Source organism: Drosophila guanche, unplaced genomic scaffold (assembly GCF_900245975.1).
Source record: "Drosophila guanche unplaced genomic scaffold, DGUA_6, whole genome shotgun sequence".
Classification (NCBI taxonomy): Eukaryota; Metazoa; Arthropoda; class Insecta; order Diptera; family Drosophilidae; genus Drosophila; species Drosophila guanche.
In genome coordinates, this window is record NW_022995746.1 from 4,683,886 (window position 1) to 4,711,090 (window position 27,205).

The window sequence follows — 27,205 nt, forward strand, 5'->3', positions numbered from 1 at the left end:
CAGTTGACCTTCACGTTCTGGATTGGCTATAGTTTTCAATACAATAATTTCTTTAAAAATTTCCTTATAGTTCCGATATAGTACTATTTTCCAAAAGTATTTTTTCTAGAAAGATGGCCCAGAACCTCGCGACCCGCAAGCCAGCGGTTCCTGGTAAACCCAAGACTACAAAGTTCGCCGAATCGACTGCAGTGAAGGGTAAGGTACCCTCGAATCAGTCTGCTCAGAGTCAGTTGGGCTTCCGTAAGCAGACCCAGGACACTCCGACCAAGACCAAGCCTCAGGATGCCATAGGGCAGGACGTGCGGATTCCCAGTCAGGGGACCAGGATGCCCGCACGTTGGAATCTACCCGTAGCAGACGTCACTACTGCTGGTTACAACTCGTATCAGAGATTAATGAACGCTCCAGTCAAAAGCCCTAGGATCGCGATACCCGTGGCCACAGCTCAGCATGTTCCGCTCAAAAAGTCAAAAGGTTCGAAAGAGGTAAGGGCCAAGCCTAGGTCAAAGTCGCCCAGTCCCGAAAAGAGCAACCGCAACAAGAGCTTCTTCGACAAGTATCTGAAGTTTGCCTACGATCTGAGCACCCCCGAGGGTGTGCGCCAGCTGGAGGCGCATTTCTTCCCCACTGATATATTGGCGGATCAGCCGAGCACCAGCAAGGGTGCTACCACCACGACGACTACACCCAATAATATTGTCAGCAAGCAAATGATTTCCACAAACGATCCACGTCCGGCCAACGAGGAACCGAACAAGCGCGATAATTCGATTGAGACCATTCTCGAGAGGAGCAAATTCTACTAGTATGGAGACGGTCTTTGGCATGGCACTCGTTTGCAAAAATTCCCAGTCACTACTCCATGTTATTCCACTGAAAATTAAAGCATACAAATTAAAGTTTGGGCCTGGGCATTAGTGTGGGAAAATAGGTTTCTTTGCGATTACTCTGGGGAATTTAGCAACTAACCAAAAGGCCTAATAAGCGTTAACAACTGTTTTGTAAGTGTGTGGGAATTAAGAGAAAACAACAGAGTAATTAGGGATTGGGAATAACAAATTTTGAGGGTGTAGGACTTCTCTTTGATATAATTTTAGTCAGTTTAGAATTAAAGGAACTTAAAGAAGAGACAAATTCAATACACTACTGAACATCTTCGTTGCCATATGTTCCACAAACATCTCATGATAACCATAATACCCGCTGCTTGTGGTACCGTAAACACTCATACATTTTGGCACACAGCTTAAATGAAATTTATTGTGTGGTATGCAGTCATCTCACGCTCCCTCGCTCACCCCCCCTCCACTCTCTTTGTCTCTTTTGCTGTATGCAAATGCTGTATGTATTATGCTTTGTTCAGCACAAATGCACACCCACGCAAGCTCACACACACGCACGCGTGAAAAAGTACCGCAAGCCAACAACAAAAGCAAACGCATTGGGCATTGTAAATCATAATCAAAACAATAGAACAAATGAAGCTAATGTGGCGCAAGCAGCAGCAGAGCAACAACAGAATGCCAGGCACAAAGAGAGCGGAAAAGAGATAGTGGTGTGTGGGGGAAAGTGTGAACAATGAGAATGCCTAGTGAGAGGAGCAACGTACAGAAAGCGTGGTCAGAAAAAACAAAAATTTTAAAGTTGGCAAATCCATTAAAATCAAGCGAAAATTTGTGTTAAGGTAGGTACTTTTATGGACTAGGAAATACCTGGTAAAGCAATTTAGATTGGTTTTCGTCTCAATCTTAATTATCCTTTTGTTAATTTTTAATTTTATCGCATGTAAAGTACTGCCAGAAAACAATCAACAAAGTGTTTTTGTAAGCATTTCAAAATATAACATAGAGGGTATTCCGATAGGGATCCCTCTGCCTACGATTTTGTGGAACAAAAAATAATTGTCAAAGATGACGGCCACTGCATTGTTAGTGTGATTTACTGCATTGGCATATTTTATTCAATTAATATTGTTTTGCAAAAATAAAATAATTCACCGCCCACAACAATGGCGTGTAATTAGTGGGAATTGATTTATGCGACTGCCTGGCCGTCTGAATATTGTGGAGCCCCAATTGATGCTGAAACAAAACGTGCTTAATGAAATGCAAACAGTCCACAACAATATTCAATTTAATTCAATTTTGTGCTGTGTATATATTATTATGCGCAACGCTGTATGTAGCTGGTTGACATCGGGTCAGATCTATTTTATCAAGTATTTGGTCCCCTTCAACCAGCTGTATCAGTTGTTGATGTCAACAAATTAAAAGCCCTGAAAATAGCAAACATTAAAGTGCAAAAAAAACAATGATTAAACTTTTTGGTTTCGCGACAAACAATTGTTTACAAATGAATTAACAAGCCATACTGCATAACTGCAACATATTTTGCTTCTGAAATTTAAACTTGGAAAATGTTCATCGATGAAACACAACAAAAAAACAAAACAAATCAATTAAATCAAACTTTGTCAATAAAGCCAGAGCTGCTAAGCGCTGATGAATTCCTTCCCTATTTACATGGACCTCATTGTCGGTTACCGTTATTTGCAGGCTTCGCATCGTCGTGCTGCGCATTCCAATGACGGCAGCTATGCAAAAAATCTTCTCTACGAACGGGATATGCAAAAGGGAGAGTCCGATAGGAGGCAGCGACAGCAGCTGAGTCTTCCTCTATCTAACGAGATAGAATTTCCCTGCCGTCCGTTGGCATTGTGAGAGGAATGGAATGCTAGGTGAAAGAATGTCGTTGAAGCGATTTTTTTGCAATAAAGACAGTCAAATTTTATAGAAATTTTTAATACCTCGACTCAAGGACATAATCAAATTAAAGTTCATCAAGAGATCGCTTGGCAATGCCTGAAATTTCATTTATTCGTTCGAGTTTCGTGTTTTAAATTTTATCGTGTAAGATGAAAGTGGTCGGGTCGAATGTCGACTGAGCATTAAACGGTGGCAAATTACTTGGCGACTACCACCTTTACGACCTGAGGACATTTGTAGGGTGGCAAGTGTTCCTGGCAATATGTCTCGATGGACTCCAACTCAATTTCGACATCGGGCGAGACAATGCAAATGACACAGAGTCGATGGCCCCACACCTTATTCGGGATGGCCAGTATGGCAACATCGTTGATTTTTGGATGCGAGAGCAGCACCTTCTTGACCTCCGAGCCGTTAAGCTTGTAACCCCCAACGCTTACCACATCGCATGTCTTGCTAATGAAGTAGAAGTTGTCATTGTAAAAGGCGCACATGTCGCCGGTGGGTATGAAGTTCTCCTCCACGTCTACTCCAGGCAGATGCTTGCAGGCTATCTCCAGATGTCCAATGGCCACAGCTTTGCTTGGATCGAAATTGGCGACAGGAATATTGGAGGCCTCACCGAGGGGTCCCGTTTTGTTGGGACCATCGACATGATTTTGGCACTTGAAGATCTCTTTGCCAGTGGGGCTCATCAGGCGCGCACTGACGCCCAGCAGAGGGGTGCCCAACATGCCCGTCTTGTAGTTGGGTGGAAAGGATCTGGGCTGTGGTTTGGGAGCACGTATTTGGTTAACCACTTTGGGTAGCTCCTTGGGACCCTCCTCAATGGCATGGCCCAGCACGAAGCCCGTCTCCAGCATGCCGTAGTACTCCAGAATGTGGTGGCCGGTGATGTCGCGCCAGCTATTGAATACCGAATCGGGCAGCATGGCAAAGCCAGTGGCCATTAAACGCATCTTCTCGCTACAGTGCTTCTTAATGTATTCGACCATGCGCGTATCCTTGAGGAACATCTTCTGGTATTCGGCAATCATTTGCTTGTACACGATGGGCATGGCCAGGAAGCAGGTGCAGCGCTTCTTGGTCGACAGATTGACGCCCAGCAGCGAGTTCCAGATGCTGCTGGTGTTGAAGCAGCCCTGCAGCACGACATTTCCGCCCACATGAAGTACTGCCCCAATGGCAATGTGCATGTGCAGCATCGGCAGGACGGGCAGCAGGGTATCGTTGGGCCCCAGGCGCCAGGTGTCGATCAGGCAACGGACCTGGGCATCGATATTGCGATGGCTGAGCATCACCGGCTTGGGGCTATGCGTCTCGTTCGATGTGTAGAGCATCATGGCCATGCTGTTCTCGTAAAAGTCATTGGGCAGCATGGCCTCGGGCATTAGTACGCCCGACTTTCCGGTGATCACCAGCTGCTGGGCGTATATCGTTGTCGAGGAGATGTCCTTCACGGGCGGCACAAAGTCATGGCTTAGCATAATGGTGGCAGCGTTGAGGGTTTTGGCCAGTTCCTCCATAATGTTTTCGTTTTCAGGCGTGCCAATCAACAGGCTTGGCCGACAATCAATCGCCTGCAGACGCAACAATTCCAGGGAAGGGAGCGTACGCAGTGGCACTGCCACCTGGCCGGACATCCAGCAGCTCCACAGCATCACAATCCACATGGCATTATTGGCACAGAAAAACCCCACAGGCAACGAAGCGCCGCTGCCTGAAACCAAACAAATAGAAGTGTGAGAGATCCAGCCTATGGCCGGCGGATTGTTCAATAGCTACCGCATATATTTGAGATCTGTATGGACAATCGCTTGGCTGCCATATACAACTGGAAGTAGGTGTACTCCCCGACATTATCCCTAACGGCCAGATCGTCCGGAAAGAGCATGGCCTTCTTGTATGTCGGCAACAATACGTTGCTGCGCTCCTCCGAGTAGAAGCTGTTCCGCAACTTCTCAACATAATCATCCTGCTTAGGAGTGTTGGTATACCCATCTTGAATGGTCGCTTGTTCAAACACTCACCTTGTAGACCAGATCTAAGCAGAAGTAACGCAGCGCCATTCGGCGACATCCTACACGCTGACAGCCACGCAATACATTTGACAACATTTTGGCGTTCCTTTTGTATTCCTTTGCTTGCAGCGCTCTCCCTCTCGCTCACAAGACAGAGCGGGCACGCACGGTAGGGAAAAAGCTATGTCAAAACTTTGCGGAGCTTTCTCTGATTAACCGTTTTACGCTTTACCGTTTCAATTTATTCCGATTTTGTAACTTATACTACAATTTGTGATTCGTTGCAAAAGTGTTTAATTCGGCTATGGGAAATTATTGATCAATTCTGACAAACTGCTTTGATATTCTCATGACATACTAGTACCGGCAATAAAATGATGGAAAATTCACCTTTTGGCTGATTATTCTAGGAAATTCAGAGCGTAATTGAGTACGCATTTAGGATGTCGAATGCATTAAGGCTAAGAGCATTAAGCATTTACTGTTTAAATACGTGAATGAGCGCATTGTATTATATGCAAATATTTGTGAGAATTTCTGGCAAAGGCAAATACAAGTAAATCAAACATTTTGCATTATTGAAAGGCATCCCTCGCTCCTGGCCGTATCCGATATGAGCCGCCTGGACATTGGTTTCAGGTTTCAGTTGCAGTTCCATGAGCGGCGCTTATCAAACAAAATGAATTTAATTAATTTTATAGCCTGAGAGTAGGAGGCTGACTGGGTGGGCGGAAATGGCCACTCAATTAGTTAACAAGCTGCGTCGGAATTTTCACTCTAATCAACTCGAATGGGGTCCAGCCCAGTCCAGTGCCAGCTCCACTCAAGAGCTTGCCAGGAAATTTGCCAAATCAAGTGATATGCAAATATCCACCCACAAATGCAACCCCCTTTAAACAACAATTAATAGAATGAGTCTGGAACTGATTTAATAACTAGAAAGAGAGTGTGACGGGACTTTTAACTGTTCATAAAAGTTGGCCAGACTTAATATTCCACCTATGATTGAGTGCTTACATTTAGAGTATCCCAAAGTTACTACAAAATATTATTTCAGTCATAGATCTCTTCTGCTCGACCAATCAAGTCTCTTTCGCCTGCAATCTTGCAAGAAAATCGTTGATACTCGTCCCTCAAAAGGGTAATATGTAAGCTGCATAATCCAATTGAAAATGTTAAGTTAAAGCCATGCAAAAACGAGTGAGAGATAGGAGCGAGTAGGAGCGAAAAGTAGAGGAGAGTCGGTTGGAAAACTTGATCAAAGACAATTTTGGTCCGGGGGCCATAAATTATTCAATTATGCGCAACCCGAAAGCAACCGAATCGAAATGAAACGAATCGAATCGAATCGAGCTGAATTGAAAGTTCAAATTGCATTGAATTTCAAAATGGTCAGACGCTTAATCAAGGCCCCAACGAAATGGAGCAGAAGTAAAAAAAAAAAAAAGTAGAAGAAAAAAAAATAAAGTTGCTTTCTCTCGCAAGCGGAATTCAATTTAATGTAGATTTACATGCAGGCGAGGTCGAGGCAGTTTTTCTTTATTTCTTTCTGTATTTTTTCAATGAGAACGCTTGACAAATCACCGCACAGGAGAAGTGGAGTGGTTGAGGTGAGGGAGAGCTGCCTGCGGCCGTGTCATGAAATGAAATCGACATGAAACCAACGTGACCAACGTCATTAATTATCGCCGGCAACGCTGTACCCTGCTAATTACGACATGGCCAGGCGCCAGCCTCCTCTCTGGCTACGGACTCCCTCCCTCCATACTGAGGTGAGTTTAAGTGCGCATTGGTTGGAATGAGATGGGTTCAGGATGTGGCTGTGCGCTGTGGGGGTGGTACAGTCGTCGCTGTCCTGTCGCAGCTTGGCAACATGACGGCGCACATTTTGCATTTCGACCACGAATAAAAAGTGTGTGCGGCCTGCCGCAAATAAGTACAGTGTGCAATGGCTCCGCGGGCGGGGGGAGACTGTGCAGTCCTCAATGGGGTTCACACAAATAAAGCAAAGCCAATGTTAATTCGAGGGGGAATATATCCGGCGTTACACATTAATATTATTCATACGTTTCACCCTAAAAAAATGTCTGACTTCCTGTCTGTATGCCAGTTGGACAGCTCCCCCAATGGTTACCCTAATGACTTTTATTTTTTACTCGTGGCAAAGATAACTTTTGCCACTTTTATATCAATTAATTGAATAGTTAAACATTGGTCAAGTATTTTGTGACTGAGACATGCCCTCGCTGATTTATGTTTCTTTTTGAATTGGTTAAAGAAATTAGAGGATTTATTGAGAAACTAATTTCACATTCCAAAAACCAATCACTTGTGCATTTTCCCGGTCAATATCCCATTTATTCATTCATTGTGTAGCCTTAAGTCCAATGGAGCTTGGGCCCTTCTTTCATTGGCTCTCAATTTGCTTAGAATTGTGCTGGAGAGAAGTGGAATTTGATGAAATGTTGAGGAGTCCCATGGAGCAGGACAAAGATGAAGAGCTGCTGACCGCACAATTCATTTTGTCACTTTACAAACAAGTCGCTGTAAAAGATAAGTTCCACCAAGCACTTACGCTGCTTGAGCCACTGAAAAGCGAAAGGATACACACAACAGGCACTGTCACAGCAGCAATAAATCGGACAGCAACAGAGAAAGGAGTTGCTTCTGTGTTCGAAACTTTCGATACCCATCATTCCCATAAGAGTTAGGATAAAGTAATGTCATAATTGAGGCTCCAAATATATCAACAAAGATCTATGAACATTTTCACAATGCTTGAAAGAAAATCTTGGCAATCTTCTCTACCAAACTATGGTAAAATATAATGGTAGCCTCGCTATAGTGCAAGCGGCACACAAATAACAACAACTGATAGTCAGAGAGATTTCTACTTTGCTCTCCACTCGGACCAATTCAGTGTGAGCCAGAGCCACAGATATTTTTCGCTGGAAAAGCCCTAAGCAAAGCATCAGCACGGGAGGAATGAAGGAAGGAGAGCTGGGGCAATCGGGCGGCAAAGGAGGATTTTGTTTTGGGGGGGCGATTCTGATGGTTCTGCGGTTATGTCAATATGACGACAATAGGATTTGCTACGATAAGCTTCTCTGTGGTCCTTGATTCCTTAGTGGAGTGTGGATGGGGTGGGACAGTGACAGTCCATTCGGTCCCATCCAAGTGACGGTTCTGCCCTGTGCCAGCTCTGACGTCTGAAGAGTTCGTCGCTGATAAATGAAATTCGCAAAATAAATGCACTGAAGTGAGCTTAACTCGGCCTCAACACAGTCCCACAGTCCGAGTCCCCACGGCTCAGTCTCCCTCTCATTCCATACTGAGTGTCGACGTCAGCAGTTCATAAATATTTTGCTCTCATTTTGCGGAGAGTATTATTACATTCCCACTTGTCAAAGCAAAGTGGAACACAATCCACACAATCCAACTATAGCCTCTAGTTGGTTTTTCAAGGCCTGAAAATGTGGGGACGGCCTATGGTAGGTATTGAGATGCCATAGAGACGATAAATATTGGCTGCACGGCTCTACTGCCTAGAGTACAATTTAGGAGAATATTAATTACTTGTTCTTCGGTTGGCTTTTGCTGTGATTTATTGTAGAAAGAATCCATTGGAACAACCATTAACCATTTATGTTCTCTGAATCGCACATCGTGAAATTTCTTTTAGCCTACATTTCTGCTGAATTGAATCCGATTTTAGTGCTACTTTTTAACACATTCCAATTGATGAAACTTCAAGTGTCATTGGTGTTAATCCGATCAACTGTATTTTAAGAAAGTGCACTTCCATTAACCAAATTTATAGAGTGTGCTTAAAAAATGATGCCAATGATACAGTACGTTGCAAAAGCATAAGTATGAAGCTAAATTAAAACACTAATCTGCTGCTGACGCACATCTTTATTTATTGAAGCAAACAACCCATACATCAGAATAGAAACCCATAGAAAAAAATTTACTGTACGCAGCACATAAATAAGAGCCGAAAATATCCAAAATCCATCGTTTGAAAGGATGTGAAAATTTGTTTTCCTTATGTTTTCAATGGAAACCATCCATTATCCTCATATTTATGAATCTGACTGTACCGATGAGTCATTAAAACTGATGCTCGTTCAAGTTTCCCCCATCATGTAATTATCGTTTGTTTTGTCACTGGACTGGCAACATTCGCATTAATTGAAGTGCAGCATAAAATATTCCCCATTTAATGGCGAGCATTTTAAATAAATTTAAATGAACCGAACGTTGGGGCCATTCCAGAGAGCCATTAAAGAAATAATAAGTGGATGTAATTTATGGATTTCAGTTTTACACCACAAAATAAACATTACAGAAAAAAACGTGTGGAGAAAGCACAGAGAAAGATTTCACATTTGAAAGGAACAATTTCAGTTGATTTTAATTCAGATTTTCTTTCTTATTTTTTTGCAAATAACTCACGGAAAGGACTTTGAAGAAATCTCTGCACTCATGTCCTTTGCAGGTGATTTGGTTGTGGGAGTCAGGCTTTAGGCTGCGAGTCTTCTAATATGGCCATATATCTTCTGCTGACATAACTTTTTATGCCCAAAAAGGACTAAAAGGACTAAGCGCCAGATGAGTGCGATGTCTCTGTCTCTGTCTCTGTCCTTGTCCCTGTCGCTGTCGCATTCCCTGTCGTGCTTGTCGCTGTCGTCCCCGTGCCAGGGGAGTTTTCAAGTAGTGAGAAGAGGACTTCCGGAAATACGCTTCACGTTTTAGTGAATTTGAAAATTTGAAAATTATTCATGAGCATGTGGAAATTAAATTCAGGTCCACACAAAAGAGATTTATTTGCCCGCCTTTCTCCAGCTTTCTCTCTCTTTGACTTGCTGTATGTTTGTCTCCTTTGCTCTATGAAATGGAATGAAATGAAAAGGCACTAAGACCAGGGCCAACTGGCTATTTATCTGCCTGAAGCACCGTCTGCAGTTCCACCTCAAGCTCCTTTTTTCAGTTCCTTTTCCAGCTTCATCTATCGACTTCAATTCCTTGCTGGCTTTTTGTAGTTTTTGTTATACTCTTTCAAGAACCCTAACCGTTACTTCGTCCCAAAACTACCACGAATTAATGAATAAAATTATCGGAAAACACAATATGTAATAGCTTAACAACATAACTAAGTATTAGTGGAGGGCAAAGTGGAAATGTTAAAACTTGATTTTGAATTTGAATTTTTCGTAGCAATCCATTTCGTAGCCTAATCTGCTAAAGTTTCTGCCTTCAAATGTATTTGGTTCATACATTAAACATATGTTTTAAACTGCTAAACATCCATATATTATTCCAAGGTTCTCCTCCCCACCCCTAGTGTATTCCAAACTTCGAGCCACCACATCGAAGCTCCGCTACACTTGCTATTTTTTTATTGGTCCGACCCTTCGCAAGTTTTCCATTATAAAATTAGGTCAGCTGCAAAAATAACTCAACTCAACTATTTTACTAGTCTTTTTTTATACTCTTATTCGTATATACTTTTTTCCTGCTGCGGCCGCCAGACAAATATTTAGTTGGTTGGGGTGAGGAAGCGGTTCCGGAAAATGGAAAAAATGCTAATTTGTCAGTTTTACGCTGACATTGGTCCGAGTCGGAGTCCGAGTCCGAGTGGGAACCCGACTCTCAGCTAGCACTGCCAAAGGAAGAAGCCATCCTCATGGCCATGGCCATTTTTGCTGTTGATGTTGTTGTTACCCAATGCTAGAGCATCGCATGGCATACAATACGTACAATTCCATCCCGTTTTTGGGTTCCTTTGGTCTGTTGTCATAAAAATTGTTTCCATTACATTATGCTGATTTCGTGCATTTATTCAGGCCGAATGTCCCGTTCCCGGCATGCCGCTCGGAGGGTATCTGCTTTGTGGCAACTTAATTTCCATTTTTTTGTAGATTCCGTTTTTGCCAGTGCAACTCCACCATAGATTGGGTTTGTGTACTTTGACCAAAAAGCAATTTCTATTTTCTTCATATCGGACCCACAAAAGTTGACTTTGTTGTGCTGCAAATAGTTTAGAAAAAAAACCGTTGGTCAAACAATATAAATACTTTTTTTTCCTTAAGCTTTTCATATTTTCCGCTTGGAAAAATAGTTTATCCTGCCTGTCGATAATGGAACTGATTTTATAGGTAAAAGTTATGGCCAGATAAGCGTTTATTTTGATTGAACTTATTTGGGACCCTCAACTTCTCCACAAAATTTGCTGAATAAATATCACACTTGTACATATGCAAAGAAATTTGCGGAGAGTGCCAAAATATTCAAAAGAAACAGTAATAAAATGTTACATACACACACACGTATGTAATTAATTTATTCATAATTCGGTTTTAATAATGGATTGTTGCTAATGGATCTCTGGAGTTTTTGGTATAAATCTGAGACTCTTGAAAGCGATAGATGATAATACCATGAAAAAAGAGAGCTTTTTTTAATTTTAAGTGCATATCCAACTTCAGTTAAGTTTTCCCAAACACACCTCCACCTACGAGCGAACAAAAAAAAACAACATCGAACCGAACTCATCAACCGCCAGTCAAATAACCAAAACGCGGACAACCGACAGCCGAACGATGCGCGACATGTCGATGCAAGAACCACAACAACAGTAACAACAACCGTTAAGAGAAGGAGGGGAGAAAGCGCGAGCTACCAAACACCGACGCCTTAGATACCCAAACATCGTTTCTCCTGTAGTCATCCTATATGATTTAATTTGTCATGAATATTGGTAATTTAAAAACAGATAAGCAATTCTTTATTTAGCAGTCATTTAATTCCAATTCCTTAATTCCTTAAAACCTAAAAAAACAATTGTAGAAACAAACTGAAGGAAAAGCGAATGGACATTGCTTATCATCCTGATCAAGATAAAACATTGTTGGTACGGAGACGTGTGGTGCTTTTTTGATAAATCATAATACCTCTACCTGCAAGGGTAAGCAAAACAACAAAGAAAAACTGTCACTTTACGCTGATTGCATCAATTGAAGCTCCACTGTGGCGCACGTCCATTCATCATCCGGTTGCTTCATCAACATGAGATGACATGACAGCGGCGGTTGGGACAGCCCTTTTTTCTCTGTTCGAGTTCGCTCTATTCCATAGATCTACGCATGGACAAACTAAACGAAGGTTTCCACCAAGGTAGATTTGTATGAGGTGGTTCGATCTCAGCCGTCCTTAAGACAGTACAAGTTGGGGTTTTGGATCAGTGATGATCTGATTCAGTGAACTTTACGAATGACTTTGATTCGATGAACTAAATAATGGGGCAGTGCCCCACCTTATAAAATCCCACCCTGGCTTCCACCAACTAAAAAAAAAAGAGAAGAAAACTAAGAAAAGAGAGTGTGACAGGGGGAAGAAGTGGCAAAAGTTTTCAACTTTATTTCGTGCTTGGGATAGAGGAGCGTGCGATGGTTGGGCAGAGGCAGATGCAGAGGCAGGGGCAGGGGACGTGGCACACACAAAGAAAAATAACGGATTCTTGGGCAAACAGAGGACTAAACGAATTTCGAAAATAAAATTACAACTTTTCGCCCTGGACCGAAAGGATGTCGAGCAAATTTCAGTTCGTTTTCTTGTGTCCCCCTTCCCTTTCCACTGCCATCTACCAACCGAAAAATAGAAGGAATCCTGAAATTAGTGCCGAAATGAATGACGGCAGCGGGTTCGCGCACGTTTCAGTGCTGCACCATTCCCATTCCGATTGGTTTGACCATGGGTGTCAGCTTCAGGCCAAAGGCACAGGCACACGTTACGTTTTTTACCGATGAGAACAAATATATATATGAGCATCTGAGATGTGTCAAGTACGAAATTTATATTAAATAAAACGCGGAATATGTTAATTCTATCGGTCATAAAACGCCAGAACAAAAATGGGGCTTTATCCATGAACAGATAGTACAAAAAGGCCACCTAAAAATGAATCGTGTAAAGCCAACTGAAAGAAGAGAAGACTGAAAGCGATTGAGATTGGCCTCAGGTTTTTTTGTGGAGCTAATTCCTGCATTACGATTCGTTAGAGCGGACTTTGATGCAGACTTTCAGTCCAATAGCAACACCAACAGCTATACAATTGGCCAAAAGTAATCAGGCAGGCGAAAATGAATTGCCCAGGAGCCGGTTACTAAGCTTCTCTGCCGCTGTGTCGTGCTCCTGTCCCTCAACACTTAGTGATGACAATATCCAGTGATATTTATGTATACTAAAGCAACTTTCTGAATAAGTAAATGATCAAGCCAGTACACCTGTTCCTATCCTGTCACACATCTGCTTAGCTCTTCGTGTAGATCATCCTTTGGACACGCATGTGGGTTTCATCCCTAATAAGCAGTCAAAAAGTTGAGCAGCTTAATTGCTTTCATTTGGCTTGGCCGTCGACTCATCAATATGACGCTGATTTTGTATATGGTCGAGAAGGATGCCCTAAGAGAGCGCTGAGGGGAAGAGCAGACAAAAAAGTGCAGGAGAGTGGATATGCGAGGAGAGAGGACACCGAGCTCTGGAATGGATAGGAAGAAATTTTCCAGTGCACTTCACTTGGCAAACAATGATGCAAGAAATTGATTTTCAACAAGCTCAAGCTCAAGTGCGCTTCACCCAGCCACGCCCACACAAATGCACACCTCCTCTGTCTCTCTCTCCCTCTGTCAGTCTTTCTGGGCACCCTTTGCAGTTTCCCAGCCACCCCCTCGCTGTATACATTTGGCACTTGAGGGCGATGGCGGCAAAAGGCTCCCTCGTCTGACTTGATGATGAAACGTTGTCTAAGACAATTGCTTTTTGGTCCAAAGTGCAAGAAATAGATAAAATTAGTGAGGGGCGTGGCATGCCAGCTCCAGCTCCAGCTCCTGGCCCAAGTGCTCCTTGACAATCGGAATGAAAAGGATGGGAAAAGGAGCGGCTCTCTGTCTATTTCAAGTGGTGCACAGAGCCATCATCAAGCCGCTGCAATCTCAGCCAAATCTCAAAAGGCAAAAATGAGAAAATCCTTTTTTTTTCACAGTATTGTCCAAATTGTATTTATTTATTTTCTTGAAGTTCCTCGAGCTGCAACAAATTAGCAAATGAGCAAACCCGAAACAGGTTTAATCAAATTGGGTTTTTTCCTGATTTGTGGCCCATAGTGATTGGGAATACTCGTATGAGTGGGACAATAATAGCTGCGATTAATCCATTAGGAACCTCCCATCCCTCCTGTCGTACCTCCGGGTTGGTAGAGACGCAGCGTCAGTTTCCCACTCTTATTGATGTGCACCCTGAAGGTAGTGCCTTCGACTTCCAGTAGATATTTCAGGTCCTTTTTTGGGGGCTGCAGGAGTTTCTGGACCAGCCGGTCCCTCAGCGTGGCTGGAAGAGTGTTGTTAGGTGTGCGGACCCGCCACTCCGGTGGCCCAAGTACCCAGTCCGTGCACTTTTTGACCACCGGTTCTTCTGCTGCACCGTCGATGATGGCTTCCTGGTGAGGTATCGAGGACAGGCAATGTGGCTTTGTGAGCGACTGGCATACCGAGAAAGGAGAAGACATGCTGGACACCTCGGGAGTCGCGGCTGACAGAAGCTTGATGTCCAAGGGCACTGCTGGCGTGTCATGGTCTAGTCCAAGTGGATCTTCCCACTTTCCATCCTTCTTTCTGCTTTCCACCAACTGCTTCTCGGACTCCTTCTGCATTAATGATGCAGGCGACCAGGGAATGTCCTGTTCATCGAGTCGTAAGGACAATCCTCCACACTGAATGGTTAGTTTAACACTAAACATAAAATCTCTGCCTAGGATTAATTCTTCTCGCATTGACGGCATTATGATAAGCGGCAAGTGGGCCTGTTCAGTTCCCATTCGTATAGTCACCATTAGGTACTGGGACGCATCAATATATGTGTCGTTGGCCTGTCTGACCCGTACATTGGTGGTCTTAACTTCTTGCCCATTATCCAATTTTCGCGCTAAATGTTCGTTAATGACACTCAAGCCGGCGCCTGTGTCAAGGTTTGCCACTACCGTTTTGTTCTGGATGTTAACCTCGGCGAAAAGCCTACCATTTTTTAGCATCAACATTGTTCGCAGTCCAAAATTGCACACAAAAACAGCCGCCTGAAGTTTTCCTCAAGCCCTCAAAAAGTTTCCAGATCAGATTCAGTTTCCGAGAGTCTCAAATGTAGGATTGTAGATTGCGCAGTGATAATTCGTGAAAAACAATGCTAATTGCAGTCAGACTTTTGGCGATGACACAATGAAACGTGACGAGAAGAACTCGACGTATCGATAGGTCCGAACGATGGTATGCAATATTTTAGTTAACGATTATTGAAATCAATGGGCGCCTTCACCAGGACAATCTTGATCACCGATCGATGATCCATTTTATGTGATCGCACTTGATCCGAGTTTTTGATCGGATTTTGAGTATTGGATCGTGAAAAAAGAACGATCCAATGAACTCGTGCCTGGAACGTGCCATTGCTTTCGGCTCTTATCGATAGCTGATGTATCGATAAGAGCACGTCAGAAGAAGAAGAACGTAAACAAAGACACATTTTTTCCTTACGTTGGTAATGTGTGGATCGGACGCGTTAAATAACTTCACAAGAACTCAGAACTGCCTCAACTGAACAAAAAATGTGGTGCGTGTTTACCTACTATAAGTATGTATGTTTGTTCCTGAGTGTGTGTACACATTACGTTGCTGCGTATTTAGTTTAATTGGATTTTTTCCACATTTGTTGTTTTTTGCATGGCCTTTCCTTTGCTGGCTTCCCATTTTCCGCCTCGTCAGGATTCTTTGGACTGGCTCGGGCTCTGGCTCTGGCTCTGGCCCTGCCCTCGTTGTTTCTTTTAAGGCGCTGCATTTGCATAATGCGCAATTATTTATAAATGGCTCTGTCTCGCTCGCTGCATTTGCTGCTCTCTCTCTCTCTCTCTTTCTCGCACTCACTCGTACCTGGCCAAGACTCCCCAGCCAGCGATGTTAATTAAAAATTATTGTAATTTTTTAACGCGTTATTATGCTCGAGCACTCGGCCATGACGCTGCTTTTATTTATTGAAAGTGCAATTTTCTCCCACGGCAGAAAAAGCAAGAACCAACATTCACACAAATTTCATTAACGCAGCCCAAATAACGCCTCACTGCATGCCAAAAGCTTTTCTACACTTATCAGACTTTTCCTTTCCTTTTCCCATGCAGGTCATGCGAACGACATAAAAAGGAAACCTCTACAATGGTATGATAAGCCAAAACAATGAATACAAATTCTAAACGGATGAAGACTCGCATAAGTGCCATATCTCGAATTGGGAATGCTACGTGGGGAATTACGTTTCACTTGCGGCGAAATAACTGGACGAGCGAGCGATTTGGGGATTAGGAGAAAGCGCAAGGAGAGGAGCTTGCGGATGAAGACAGGCGGAAGCGTGTCATAGTAGATGACCAGGCAGGAGCACCAAACCATCCCATTGATGACACAGAAAAGCTTAAGAGTAAATTAAGAGTAAACCTTGAAATTTAATGAAATTTCAAACACAAAGCAAATCTATGAATTGGCATATGGCAATCCACTTTGATCTGGCATAATTCCTAAACATTATCGATCACTCACATCCAAGCTAGAAGCTGTTAAAACTGGCCTTTTAACTGCCATCTAGAAAATCCTGCTCTTGCAGCTACTATGTGAAGCGGTTTGTGGGAGTGCAGTGCTCAAATATGGTTTGTATTCCAGGTGGCTGCCTGATATCGGAAGCATTTTCGAATGCTTGAGAAGATAGAGACAAAGCCTTCAGGCCAACAATGGGTGCACACATGCGCTCACCCGCTTGCACACTCTCGTTTATGGAAATTGTCATTATACAATGCAGACCGTGAATAATAGGCCCGACCCAGATGAGATGCATTAACCAAATGAACCGCATCGCAAGCAATAACAATAACACACACATGCACAGACATCCACAAACATCCACCCAGAGAGTTTCCCACCCACATATGCACATATGTATACTTCTGCATACATATAACCTATAGCTTTCCACATCTTTTGTCAACACCCGCCAACGCGGCGTATGCGAAATGTGAGCTTAACTTTAACCTTTTGCGAGATGCATGAGTGGCGATGGCAGGGGACTAAAGACCCCCAGAGAGGCTAAAGAGAAGAAGTGACTGATAATTCAATTTATGTGCAAAAATAAATCAATTAAAACCTTCTTAAAGCCTGCGAATGTGCAACTAAATTAAGACAATTGCTGAGAGTATGCTGTTAGGGAGGTATTAGCAAACTATTTCTTCAAACTGTCTTATTATATAATTCTTTTAATATTTGAAATGAAAGTATTTGCCAATAATATGTTTATGTTGCCATTCACCTACGAAGGCGAGACATCGAAAAAGCATCGACAATCGGTGCCAGATTGGTTCTCTCTGCAGTCGTAAAGCATTCCTGGTGGGCAGCTACGCTTTATCTTACTAAGATCGAAGTGCTTGCACTCACATAACTTCTCATCCTTCGTGTAGATGCATCGCAGAGCCGTGTTTCCACTGCATGTACTTGGCCGATGGCCCCTTAATCCGTGTCTCGAGCAGCGGCAGACTATGATGATGCCGAGGATGAGCCACACAACCGATTGCATTGCCCTCAACGATAGTGAAAACACTGAAGAACGTTTATGGCCATTTAACAGCGATGTGGCCACATCTAATCCGTTACGAATTAGACCTGAATTGTGGCAAATTTGTGGCATTGCTGAATGCAGTTTTAAGCGGAAAGAGCGAAGACTCATGAAAGTCGAATCGAGCAATCTTCTACACTAGGAAATATTTTGATAATATTTTGGTAAGTGATTGTAAACTCTTCAAACTGATTCTTTATGTTGTAAAGGTTGAAAAGCCCTTATATCCTGGAACCATTTGGTGGAAAGGGTTAAGCACTTTTAGCACCATTTCTTTTTTCTGCAAGTGTAACAAGTCAAGACCAATTAGTGCCGGCCCGGTGGGCTCTGGTTGGAAAATTAATAAGCAAAGCTTGTCAGATCGGGTCTGGGGATGGGTTGGTCTGGTCTGGTGTGGAGCTGCACTCGTTGCGAGTCAGACTGGGACATGCACAAATCGCATTTGATTCAATTGAAGCTCAAAATTATTGATTGAAAGGCAGCAGCAGCAGCGGCAGCAGCAGCATCATCAAGCTGCAAGCTGAACAGCCAGAAAACCCAGCCCCGATCCAAACTGGAGCAGAGTTTTCTTTATGGAGGTGGTTGCGGTTGCGGAAAATTGCTCGTTTGCACATGAGCTCAGCTGAAAATTGCAACGCGAGACACGTAGAAAGGAACCCTAGCCAAATGATTGGCCGTGTCAGAAAAACTTATCACGAATCTCTCGAATGTCCGTCGGTTATGTTGGTTATTGGGTACGGTATGGGATTTGCTTTCCCCCTGCCTTGACAGCTTATCAGCAGAACTCTGTGTTTTCAATTACGCTCCGAGGATAATATGCCATAAGCCAAAGAAATAGAGAGAGAACTTTTTCACCATCTCCCATTAGTTTTTGCTCTCGTGAAGTCTTCTGGAATTGACTGCCAATTGAAGCGGTTTCGAGGAGCAATCAAACAAATGCACACTAAGAACGAAATCTTTTAACTAAGATTGAGGAAACTTTAAGTAAGAGGTGCATTTCAGAGGATATGTCTGAGAGGAGAATAGTAAGAATATTTCATTTGTTTCAGATTCTTTTTAGCCCCTGAATTTCTCTACCGTCTAAGCCAGGCTCTTCTACTATAGATTTAACGATAATAAGAAAAGACAGTGAGAATTCGTCAGATGTCTACATTTTTTTCATTCGAAATCCATCAATTGATCTCAGTTAAACTGCTCTATATAAAGCTTCGCAAATTCAATCTCATCTAGAAATAAATAGCGACTTTATGTACATCAAATTCAAATGCACTTAAAGTCTTGAAAATCTCTTGGAAAGCTGCTCACAATGCCATCGTTAATGGATCAATGAATGCAATCAGCACCCACATCCACATCCACGTCCAGCAATCAATACTCATTGACTCCGATTGCAGATTGCAATCCAAGTTAAACCACAAACGCTTTGGGTGTAAGTGGAGGCCACTCGAAAGTCATCAAAGCTGTTATCTAATGGAATTCTTAAACTTCTGACCACCCCCCAGTCCAGCTCCAGACACACACCCCATGGGGTGTGGACGTTGCACAGCTTGGCCATAATTAAACGTGCAACGCATAATGGCGCCCTAATGGCTAATGAGGGAGCCAGCAGGGTAGGGAAATGGTTGGCAGGAGAAATGCTAGAAAGGAATGAGAGAGATGCCAAGCTGAGAAATTTGCATTTTTATACCATGCACTCGAAAGACTATTGCTACAGCAGATATAAAGCAGAGAATGGGTTTTTTTTTTCAAACCTTATGTCTGAAATTAAACCCACAATAAGTGTTGTTGCCATTGCTATATACCTAGGTACACGGAACCATCTGTTTTGGCTAATATTTTCGTCACCTACCTACCAATTTTAACTTGTTTACGTACATAGGTAATATTCAATGGTCTGCATGCCATTCCTGTCTTGGCTGCCGCCAATGGAATTGAAAATTAAGTCATTAAACTGGGGTAGAGGCCAGGGCCAGGCCAAGTGGCGAGTACGTATTTTTTTTAGTGGAATAACTGCCAGCTGGAATGAGATCTCGTCCAAAGATTAATGATTCTCGAAAGGCGATGGACGGGAGATGGACAGAGTTGGACAGGGAGATCTGTCTGGTTGGGTGCAAATTTCCCTGCAATTATTTCCATATCAACGTGAATGCTCCGTGAAAAGTCGCGCGACTCGAGCAATGAAAAACCGATTTGCTGTTGTGACAATTGTAATTTTTCACTCGCTTGATTTCATTGTTTGGGGGAAACTGATGCTGCCACCCACACCCACAGCCACTTCCTCATCAGTTGCTTTCCGCTGCTCTGCAGATAATCAGAGGTTCCTTTTTGCCCCTCAGATCCTTGTGCTTTTGGTTCTGCATTTCATTTAAATGATTACGGTTTTTCATTTTCCCTTTTCCCCATTTATATTCTCAGTGTGTTTTCTTTTCTTTTCTTTTCTTTGTTTTTGCGTCCGCCTGGCGACCATCACGTGAGGCGTACATTTTTCACTGGCCTCTCTCCTGAAGAGCGCCTGGGCCGTCTTTTGGGTATATTTTGCACTCCATTGGCAGTCGGAGGGGTCTCTGGGATGACCAATTGGTTTTATGGCCCACCATCCTCCACACTTTATGCCTCCTGTTTATGTTGGCAAATTTTCTTTTACGATCCTTTTCATTCCACTTCATTTTGTTAATCAATTTGTGTGTTGGTGTCTGAGCGCACTGAAAGAGAGGCTGACTAAAACAACATTCGCCTTCCATCAAAAGAAAGGGAAAAAACGGCAAAGCATTTGCTCACAAAAAGGATAACTCAGTTGGCAGCTCATTTCGCAGACAGACCAACTAAAATTCATTGTATAAAATAAAGTTAAATTTACAAAACAATTATTCTTCATGAGAGACAAAGAAACTTTATTATTTTTAAAAATAAAAGTGGTTATGCTGCAGGGAGAATGCCGGCCAGAAAATTTGAGCAGAAGCTATCGAATACCCAAATAAATTACAAATAAAGATGATACTTTCATGCAAAGTTCTCTCCGTTTTAAATGATGTTTTGCTGCTGAAACTTTACGCCACAAAAACAGTCGCAGACACAGTTTAAAGTAGTATAGAAAGGAAATGGGCATATTTATGACCAAGAGAACTTTAAACTCAAAGTCGCATAACTCTTTGTTAGGTGTGCTCCCGCTCTCAAGAGTTTAATAAGTATAACCCTGAATAAGGCACAACTTTTGTGGTGGTGGGGAAACTGTTTTATGCATGCAAAATAGTTGAATAGTTTTTCGTTTTCCCACTCAAAATTAGCTTGCCGCAAATTGAATACTTCTAACCAACATGTACATATGTACATATATCTATGAATGGTTGGACAAAAATGTAGCTCATGTAAAAATAATATAAGTATGCGGTTTCGACTGGCCCCAGCGCTTGCACATGTCAATTATGCAAATTCGTTTTTCGCTTTTATGGCCACCACGAAATGTTCCCAAAATGTTTTTATAAATTCATTAGGAAACTAGTCCTCTACTTCATCTATTTCTCTCTCTCTTTAGAGCTTTTCCCGCCTGGTCACAAAAATGTTTGCCTAATTTGATTTTCTTCTCAACAAAAAGAAGAAAAAAAACACACAAGGATAAAAGATAGTTGGAGTGGGGTAAACTACAAAATAATAAGTTTAAAGTTTAGTTTGATGAGGCGGAAGAAGCGTCAGTTTTCAGGAGAGAGCCAAACAAATTTAAAGTCATGTTAAAATTGAATAAAAACATAAAGAAGATAAGCTTCTAAGTTGGAGCTATGTACATACACCACACACGGAAAGTAGTGAAGACATCTAGAAGACATTGAATATAATGGTTCCATGCCCAAGCCAAATCGATCAATAAATAGCACGATTTAGTGGTCAATTTTTGCACCTTAAACCGAACCGCACCACACATAAAATGTAATTCGAATTTCAATCAGTTAGACACCATCAAAATTAAATTTAAAATAAATTACAATTACCAAAAATATAAAATATGAGCCAAGCCACACGACCACTGACGGTCGACATGATACAAAAATACTCGTAAATGCAACATTTTTAGAATATCTCTTGGCTCCCCCTCCACACCCCTTTTGGTTGTTGTGTGGCACCGACAGACCAGTCCCTAAACATTGGCCCCCTGAAGCCCAGAAGCCATCCAGAAAGAGAGTGCGGTCCCACTGATGGGGCATAGAGTAATATTTATTATCACAAAACATTTGTGCAAATGTCCTTCTCGCATAAGCAACGGCGATGTCGGCCGGTCCTTGGAGAACATTTATCTTATTATCTTTGCAGCAACAGCAACAATGTCGCATAAATAAGACTCAGTACAGTCCGGAACAGCCAGAGCAACAACAAGGCCAACAATGAGATGATGAGCAACATTAGGCAAGGACAAACAAAAGCCAGAGCAGCAGGCTTCAACGAGGCTCAGACAAAAACCAAAAGCCAAGTCAAGCCAACAGACCGCAGAGCAGAAAACAACAACAACCATACTCGCACTCGTAGAAGGGCCACAATAAGAGCAACGTAAACAATAAAATACATGTAAGAGAACTATAGCCGATATACTAGCGGCTATATGGGATATGAGATACCCCTCTGTAAGAGTTACTTAACGAAAATCACACTCAGATCAAAGGAGAAGGAAATTCTTGAAAGGTGTCCACGGAATATTTGCCTGTAACTTGAGCTTGAAATGCCATAATAAATACAAAAAAAGTATATCCCTGTCCCCCATAGATTACAGGGCAGAAGCAGTTGCAATTTTTGGCAAAAGCCTTGCTACCATGACAGCCATGGAAGAAGGGCTTTAGGCTGAAGCAGGGACAGAGACAGAGACAGGCCGCAAAAGTTGCTTATACGCCCCCCCCCCTGTGCTTGCTTTTCTCCGCCTCTGGCAATTCTTTTGCTCCCCCCCCCATACTTCTAACTATTTGTGTGTGTTGATTTGCTTTGTTTTTCCCACCACACAGAAGCCTGGAAACTTTTTGCATGTGGGAAATTTTATAATTGATTAAAGCCGCATTTGCATTGCGACTTACAAGCAGCTTAACATTTTGCGTGTTCGTCCCCATATTATTTTTTGGGGCTTTCTCTATTCATTTGTGTGCCTCTGGCCAACTTGCAATTGAAATTTGTTTGTATTTTGCATTTGTACTATAGTAATTAAAAATCTACAGAGAGTTTCGGTGTCCCCTAGGCAAACGGATTTACAAAAAATGGTAAAATAAAAAGTGTGGCATAAAATATTTACACAATTGCGGAAATGCTGAAAGTGATACTGTTAAGCCCGTGCCAGAATATTTGGACATCAAACATTGCGAGCATCTGTAAAAATAATGGATTATATTGGTGGATTTATTGTGCGGCTTTTTGTGTTTCATTCGTTTGCAAGCATTTTCGTCTGTTCTTTTTGTTTTCCTTCAATGTTTTCCATTTTCAACTTTAAACATCAAGCTAGAAACCATGAAAAAATGCAAAACATTTCTCCGCTTCTTAAATAACATTTCCGTCAACCATTTTTCCAGAAGACACAAAAAAAACGGGACAAGAAAAAGGTAAAAGGGGCAACAACACAAATGGCAACCGAATTGCCCACGGGGATTGCAGTTAAGCAGTAAGATCCAGAGAGTGGAGTGCGGAGAGCACTCTCCTGGGTCTCCTCTGACTCTGACTGGGCCTAAGCCAATCTGCTGCAAATGGAAAAATAATAAAATCAAAAGGCCAAAAAGCAGAGCCAAAGCAAAAACCAAAAACCAATACAAACCCCAGTTATGGGGGCCAACCGAAACTTTAGCAATAAGCCAAACGGAAAACTTGGACTCATAATCAGGCGGTAAAGGTCGAACCATTTCTTGTGGCTGCCAAAAATGGATGGAAAATTCGAAATAAAGAGAATACGGAGGGTATGAATTTTCCTTAACGATTTGCATTGATTTCTCGAGCCTTCTGGCTCGATGCCCTGTGATTCAGACAGAAGTTTAGCTCATATTTGAGCTGTTTCTGAAGGTAAAGGCTTGAACATTATTTTCAATAATTACTTTTAAGAACAAGAAAAGAGAGTAAGAAAAAGTATCAGTTATTAGAAGTCTCCTTATTTCTTTGTCTATTATTTGCTTTGGTGGTTGATGAAAAATTATTTAAAGTCTTGCCCACCACATCATTAAAGTTAGCCAGAAATTGAAATGCTGTCTGGCAGCAATGTTGTTGTTGTTGTGTGGAAGAGTGGACGGATCCTGCCAATGTTTATGCAATCCTGTGGCCCCACAGCGGCAACTGCAACCGCAACACCAACAACTACAAAAACAGCAAGAACATTTTACCAACTGGAACAACAGGAATAACAACAACCAAGTCATTTTCTTGTAAAACATACACAACATTTGGCCATTTTTGACTGCGCCTGGGCTCCACATTATTCTGCTACCCAAACAGGAGGGCATAACGATTTTATGCAGACGTTTGTCATTCAGAAATAACTGAAAAGGCCATCGATATCCATCTGTCAGCTTCTATGGCAACTAGTCATTAGGGCGAGCTTGTACATTGCTTCAGTACATCATACATCGCCCATACCAATGTGAATTTTATTTTGCCTTTAATTCGTTATAAATTTGGAAATATGTTTATGTAAGGGTATCCAAATCTTTGCTGCCAGCTTTCTATATAACTTCACTTTTTTATTGTTGTTGTTTTTGCTGCTGCATTTTGTTGTTGGGCCATTTTAGTAGACAAGTTTTTGGCAGTTGTTGTTTTTCAATATTTGCTGCTGCTGCCGCGCTATCGCTGCAACGACAGGCGCTATTGTGGTTATATTTGTTGTATCTGCGGCTGGCTCTGCTATGGTGTATGTTCTTTAATCGGTAGGGTTAAGGGGTATACCCGGTTGTACTTATCTGATAGCAGGAATGCCAATAGGTACAGTCAGAGACACGGGTTTATATTTTACTGCACGTAAAAGTGTTTTTTTTTTTTGTTTACTATTTTATTTTCTTACAACAGATACTTACTAGTCGACTCCATAAAAATAAACCCACAAAATATTTATCTTTTCTCCTATATTGTCTATTTTTTGTTTGGTTTGGTGGTTGTTGCTGGCGTCGATTTTTCCTTCAGCATTCGCACAATTTCCGTTGTCAGTCGTGTGTTTTGTGTTTTGCTCGCTTTGCTACTAATTTTTGCCGCATGTTCATGAACCAAAAAATTGCTGTTGCTCACATTGCCATGCAGCCCCATGCCAAGCCACAGTCAGATCCGCACATCCTGTCCCCACTCATTGGAGCCATTCCCGAGTCAACTCTTAGTTCGTTCGAGTCCAACCTGTACCACGGAGTATTACGTGTCGATATAGCCAAATGTGTCTTTAATACCCCTATTTCCGGGTGAATAGAGATTCAAAGACCCTTCTTTTTATTGATAAATGGAATGATAAATCTGCTAGGGTATCATGAAGCTGTTTCTCTTACTTGTTGTTGAATTTTTGTGTGTTATTGTTGTTAAAGTTGTATGCTTGTTGTTGTTGTTGTCATTGTTGGTGGATTTTCTGAGTTTTTTGTTGTCTGACAGTTGGCAGGAAAAATATTAACGATGCCAGAACGAGTTTCAAAACACACGCAGATGTACACACATTTTTGCCTTGTATGCTTTGCCTTTTCTTCTTTTTCTCTTTTGTTGCGAAAAATATTTACTATAGTTTTACCGTTATTCTCGGTTGGTTATGCTCCTGTTTTTTCCGTTGCCCTTCGTTCGCACAGTTTTGCAAACTATTTTGCCATAATTGCGGCACATTGTCGTTGCCATTAGCTCTCTCTTTCACCACCACATAATACTGTCTCTTTCTGTATTTTTGTTGGTATGCATGACACACTCGTGTCCGCAGTTTTTATCCACACTTTAAGAACATTTATTCATATTTTTTATAATAATTGAATTTATTTTTGGCAACGCGCGTTTCATGTTAATTGGAAGCGAAATTGACGTAATGAAATTTGATGGTTTTTAATCGAATATAATAAATAATTGACTGGAATATCTGTTTTGGGTATGTTCTTCAGAAAAATACAAAGGCACAAGAAAGGAAATACACTCAGAAAATGTCATCATTGATTAACAATATTCCATCTGTGGACTTTCTTGTGTTTTGTCTCAATTACACAGATAAAAGTCTCAATTAAAAATAGTATTCGACTAAAGCTACATATATATTCTGGTGTAAGTATTTTATTTTTATTTATTTATAATACAGATCGAGTATAACTCTTCTTTACACTCTTTTACACTTAAATCTCTTGAAATTCTTGGACTTTTCCAGTGTACTCCTATGACATGGTTGCTCATTAAAGGAAAAAACCGAATAATACTCCTCTCGTTCTCTTTTGAGTGCCATGTGCAGCTTCATCTCACATCGCACGGGAAGCTTGCAAGTAATTAAAAAATATACCCAAATTACAGGGCACAATGAGAACACAACAACGGCAAAAACAACAAGAACAACAACAACAACAGCATCGACGATGGCAAACGGCAATCATAATGATTGCATGAACGTAATGCAATTTAATGGCCAACAATGGAGGAGCGGACAGTGCCAACTGATGGGCGTAACCACACTCGGACGGAGGCTTGAAGTGTTGCAGATATTGGTCAAAAGTGCCGCCAATACTGTGCCGGACATTGAACTGCAGATGGAAGCGAATCTGGACAGTGGGATGCGATGTGGTGGCCAGAGGTGGGACAACAAAAGCCACAGCCAGAGAGCCGAAGCCGAAGCCGTCGAGAGATAAACGCCCACATGGGCAGCTATCCGGACAGGATGAACTGATGGACGGACAGCGACAAAGTGCGTTCACATAATAATAATGGAAATAATTTAACTTATTGGATTTTAATGGGATTACACATGCGCAACATGGCCGCTGCGGGTATTAAAAGTTGGTCAACTTCCCGGACACGGACCCTGGACTGGACCAAACCAGACCAAAGCGAATGACTGTAATGGCCCTTGGCCAGCTCCTGGCCAACGGAAATTCCGGCCAACCCATGATGATAAAGATAATGATGATGTTGATGGGCCTTATCCTCCCACACCGAACAGGGAGCGGCAGCGGCCCATTTCATGCTGATTGCTGTGATTGCCGCCGCCTATTGATTTTTCTTTTTGCAAAACCGAAAATAAGTACATCATTTATACATATTTTTTTGTACGAAAACAAAGCTTAAAGATCAACATTAATTGTCTTGAATTATATACTTACGTGAAGGGCAACAATTGCTAAAAAAAAAGACCAATATTTCACTTTCGAACTTGCCTTGAAAGTGCCTTAAAAATGCATCCTCAAACATCGTTTCGAGGTACTAGCACAATCCAACACTGAGTTTCCCATGGCCCGCGTGATGTTAATATCGCATTTCTGTGTGCAAAAAGGCCTCGAGTCTTCCCAACTTTAGTACAGTAGTTTCATTTAAGCCCAAAAGCAAACGGTCCGTTGTCTGACCTACTCCTGGCGGGCAACTTTTCGAAGCGTTTTCAGTTACCGTTCGTTCGCCATGGCCCCAAAAAAAAGTTTTTACCCGTCAGTCCGACAGTCCGACAGTCGTCATCGGGAACCACAGCAACAACTACAAGTACAACAAAAACAACGACTGATGCATCAGTATAGCACACCGCAGGAGCCACAGCTAACCACATCATTTCCAGGCGCAAACTGC

The 27,205-nt window shown here is 42.1% G+C and overlaps 2 protein-coding genes across 2 annotated transcripts; one reads left to right on the top strand and one right to left on the bottom strand.

The window, feature by feature from the left end:
- On the top strand, positions 1-25,890 carry LOC117582579. The gene is made up of 4 exons (XM_034270424.1): positions 1-809; positions 20,230-20,241; positions 22,557-22,560; positions 25,878-25,890. The coding sequence occupies exon 1, from the start codon at positions 114-116 to the stop codon at positions 807-809; it is 696 nt and encodes a 231-aa protein (XP_034126315.1). The 5' UTR covers positions 1-113; the 3' UTR covers positions 20,230-20,241; positions 22,557-22,560; positions 25,878-25,890.
- Positions 2,833-5,108, bottom strand: LOC117582574 (malonate--CoA ligase ACSF3, mitochondrial). The gene is made up of 3 exons (XM_034270420.1): positions 4,799-5,108; positions 4,554-4,743; positions 2,833-4,488 (listed from the first exon to the last, which is right to left on the bottom strand). The coding sequence occupies exons 1-3, from the start codon at positions 4,883-4,885 to the stop codon at positions 2,966-2,968; spliced, it is 1,800 nt and encodes a 599-aa protein (XP_034126311.1). The 5' UTR covers positions 4,886-5,108; the 3' UTR covers positions 2,833-2,965.
- Positions 25,891-27,205: the final 1,315 nt, after the last annotated feature.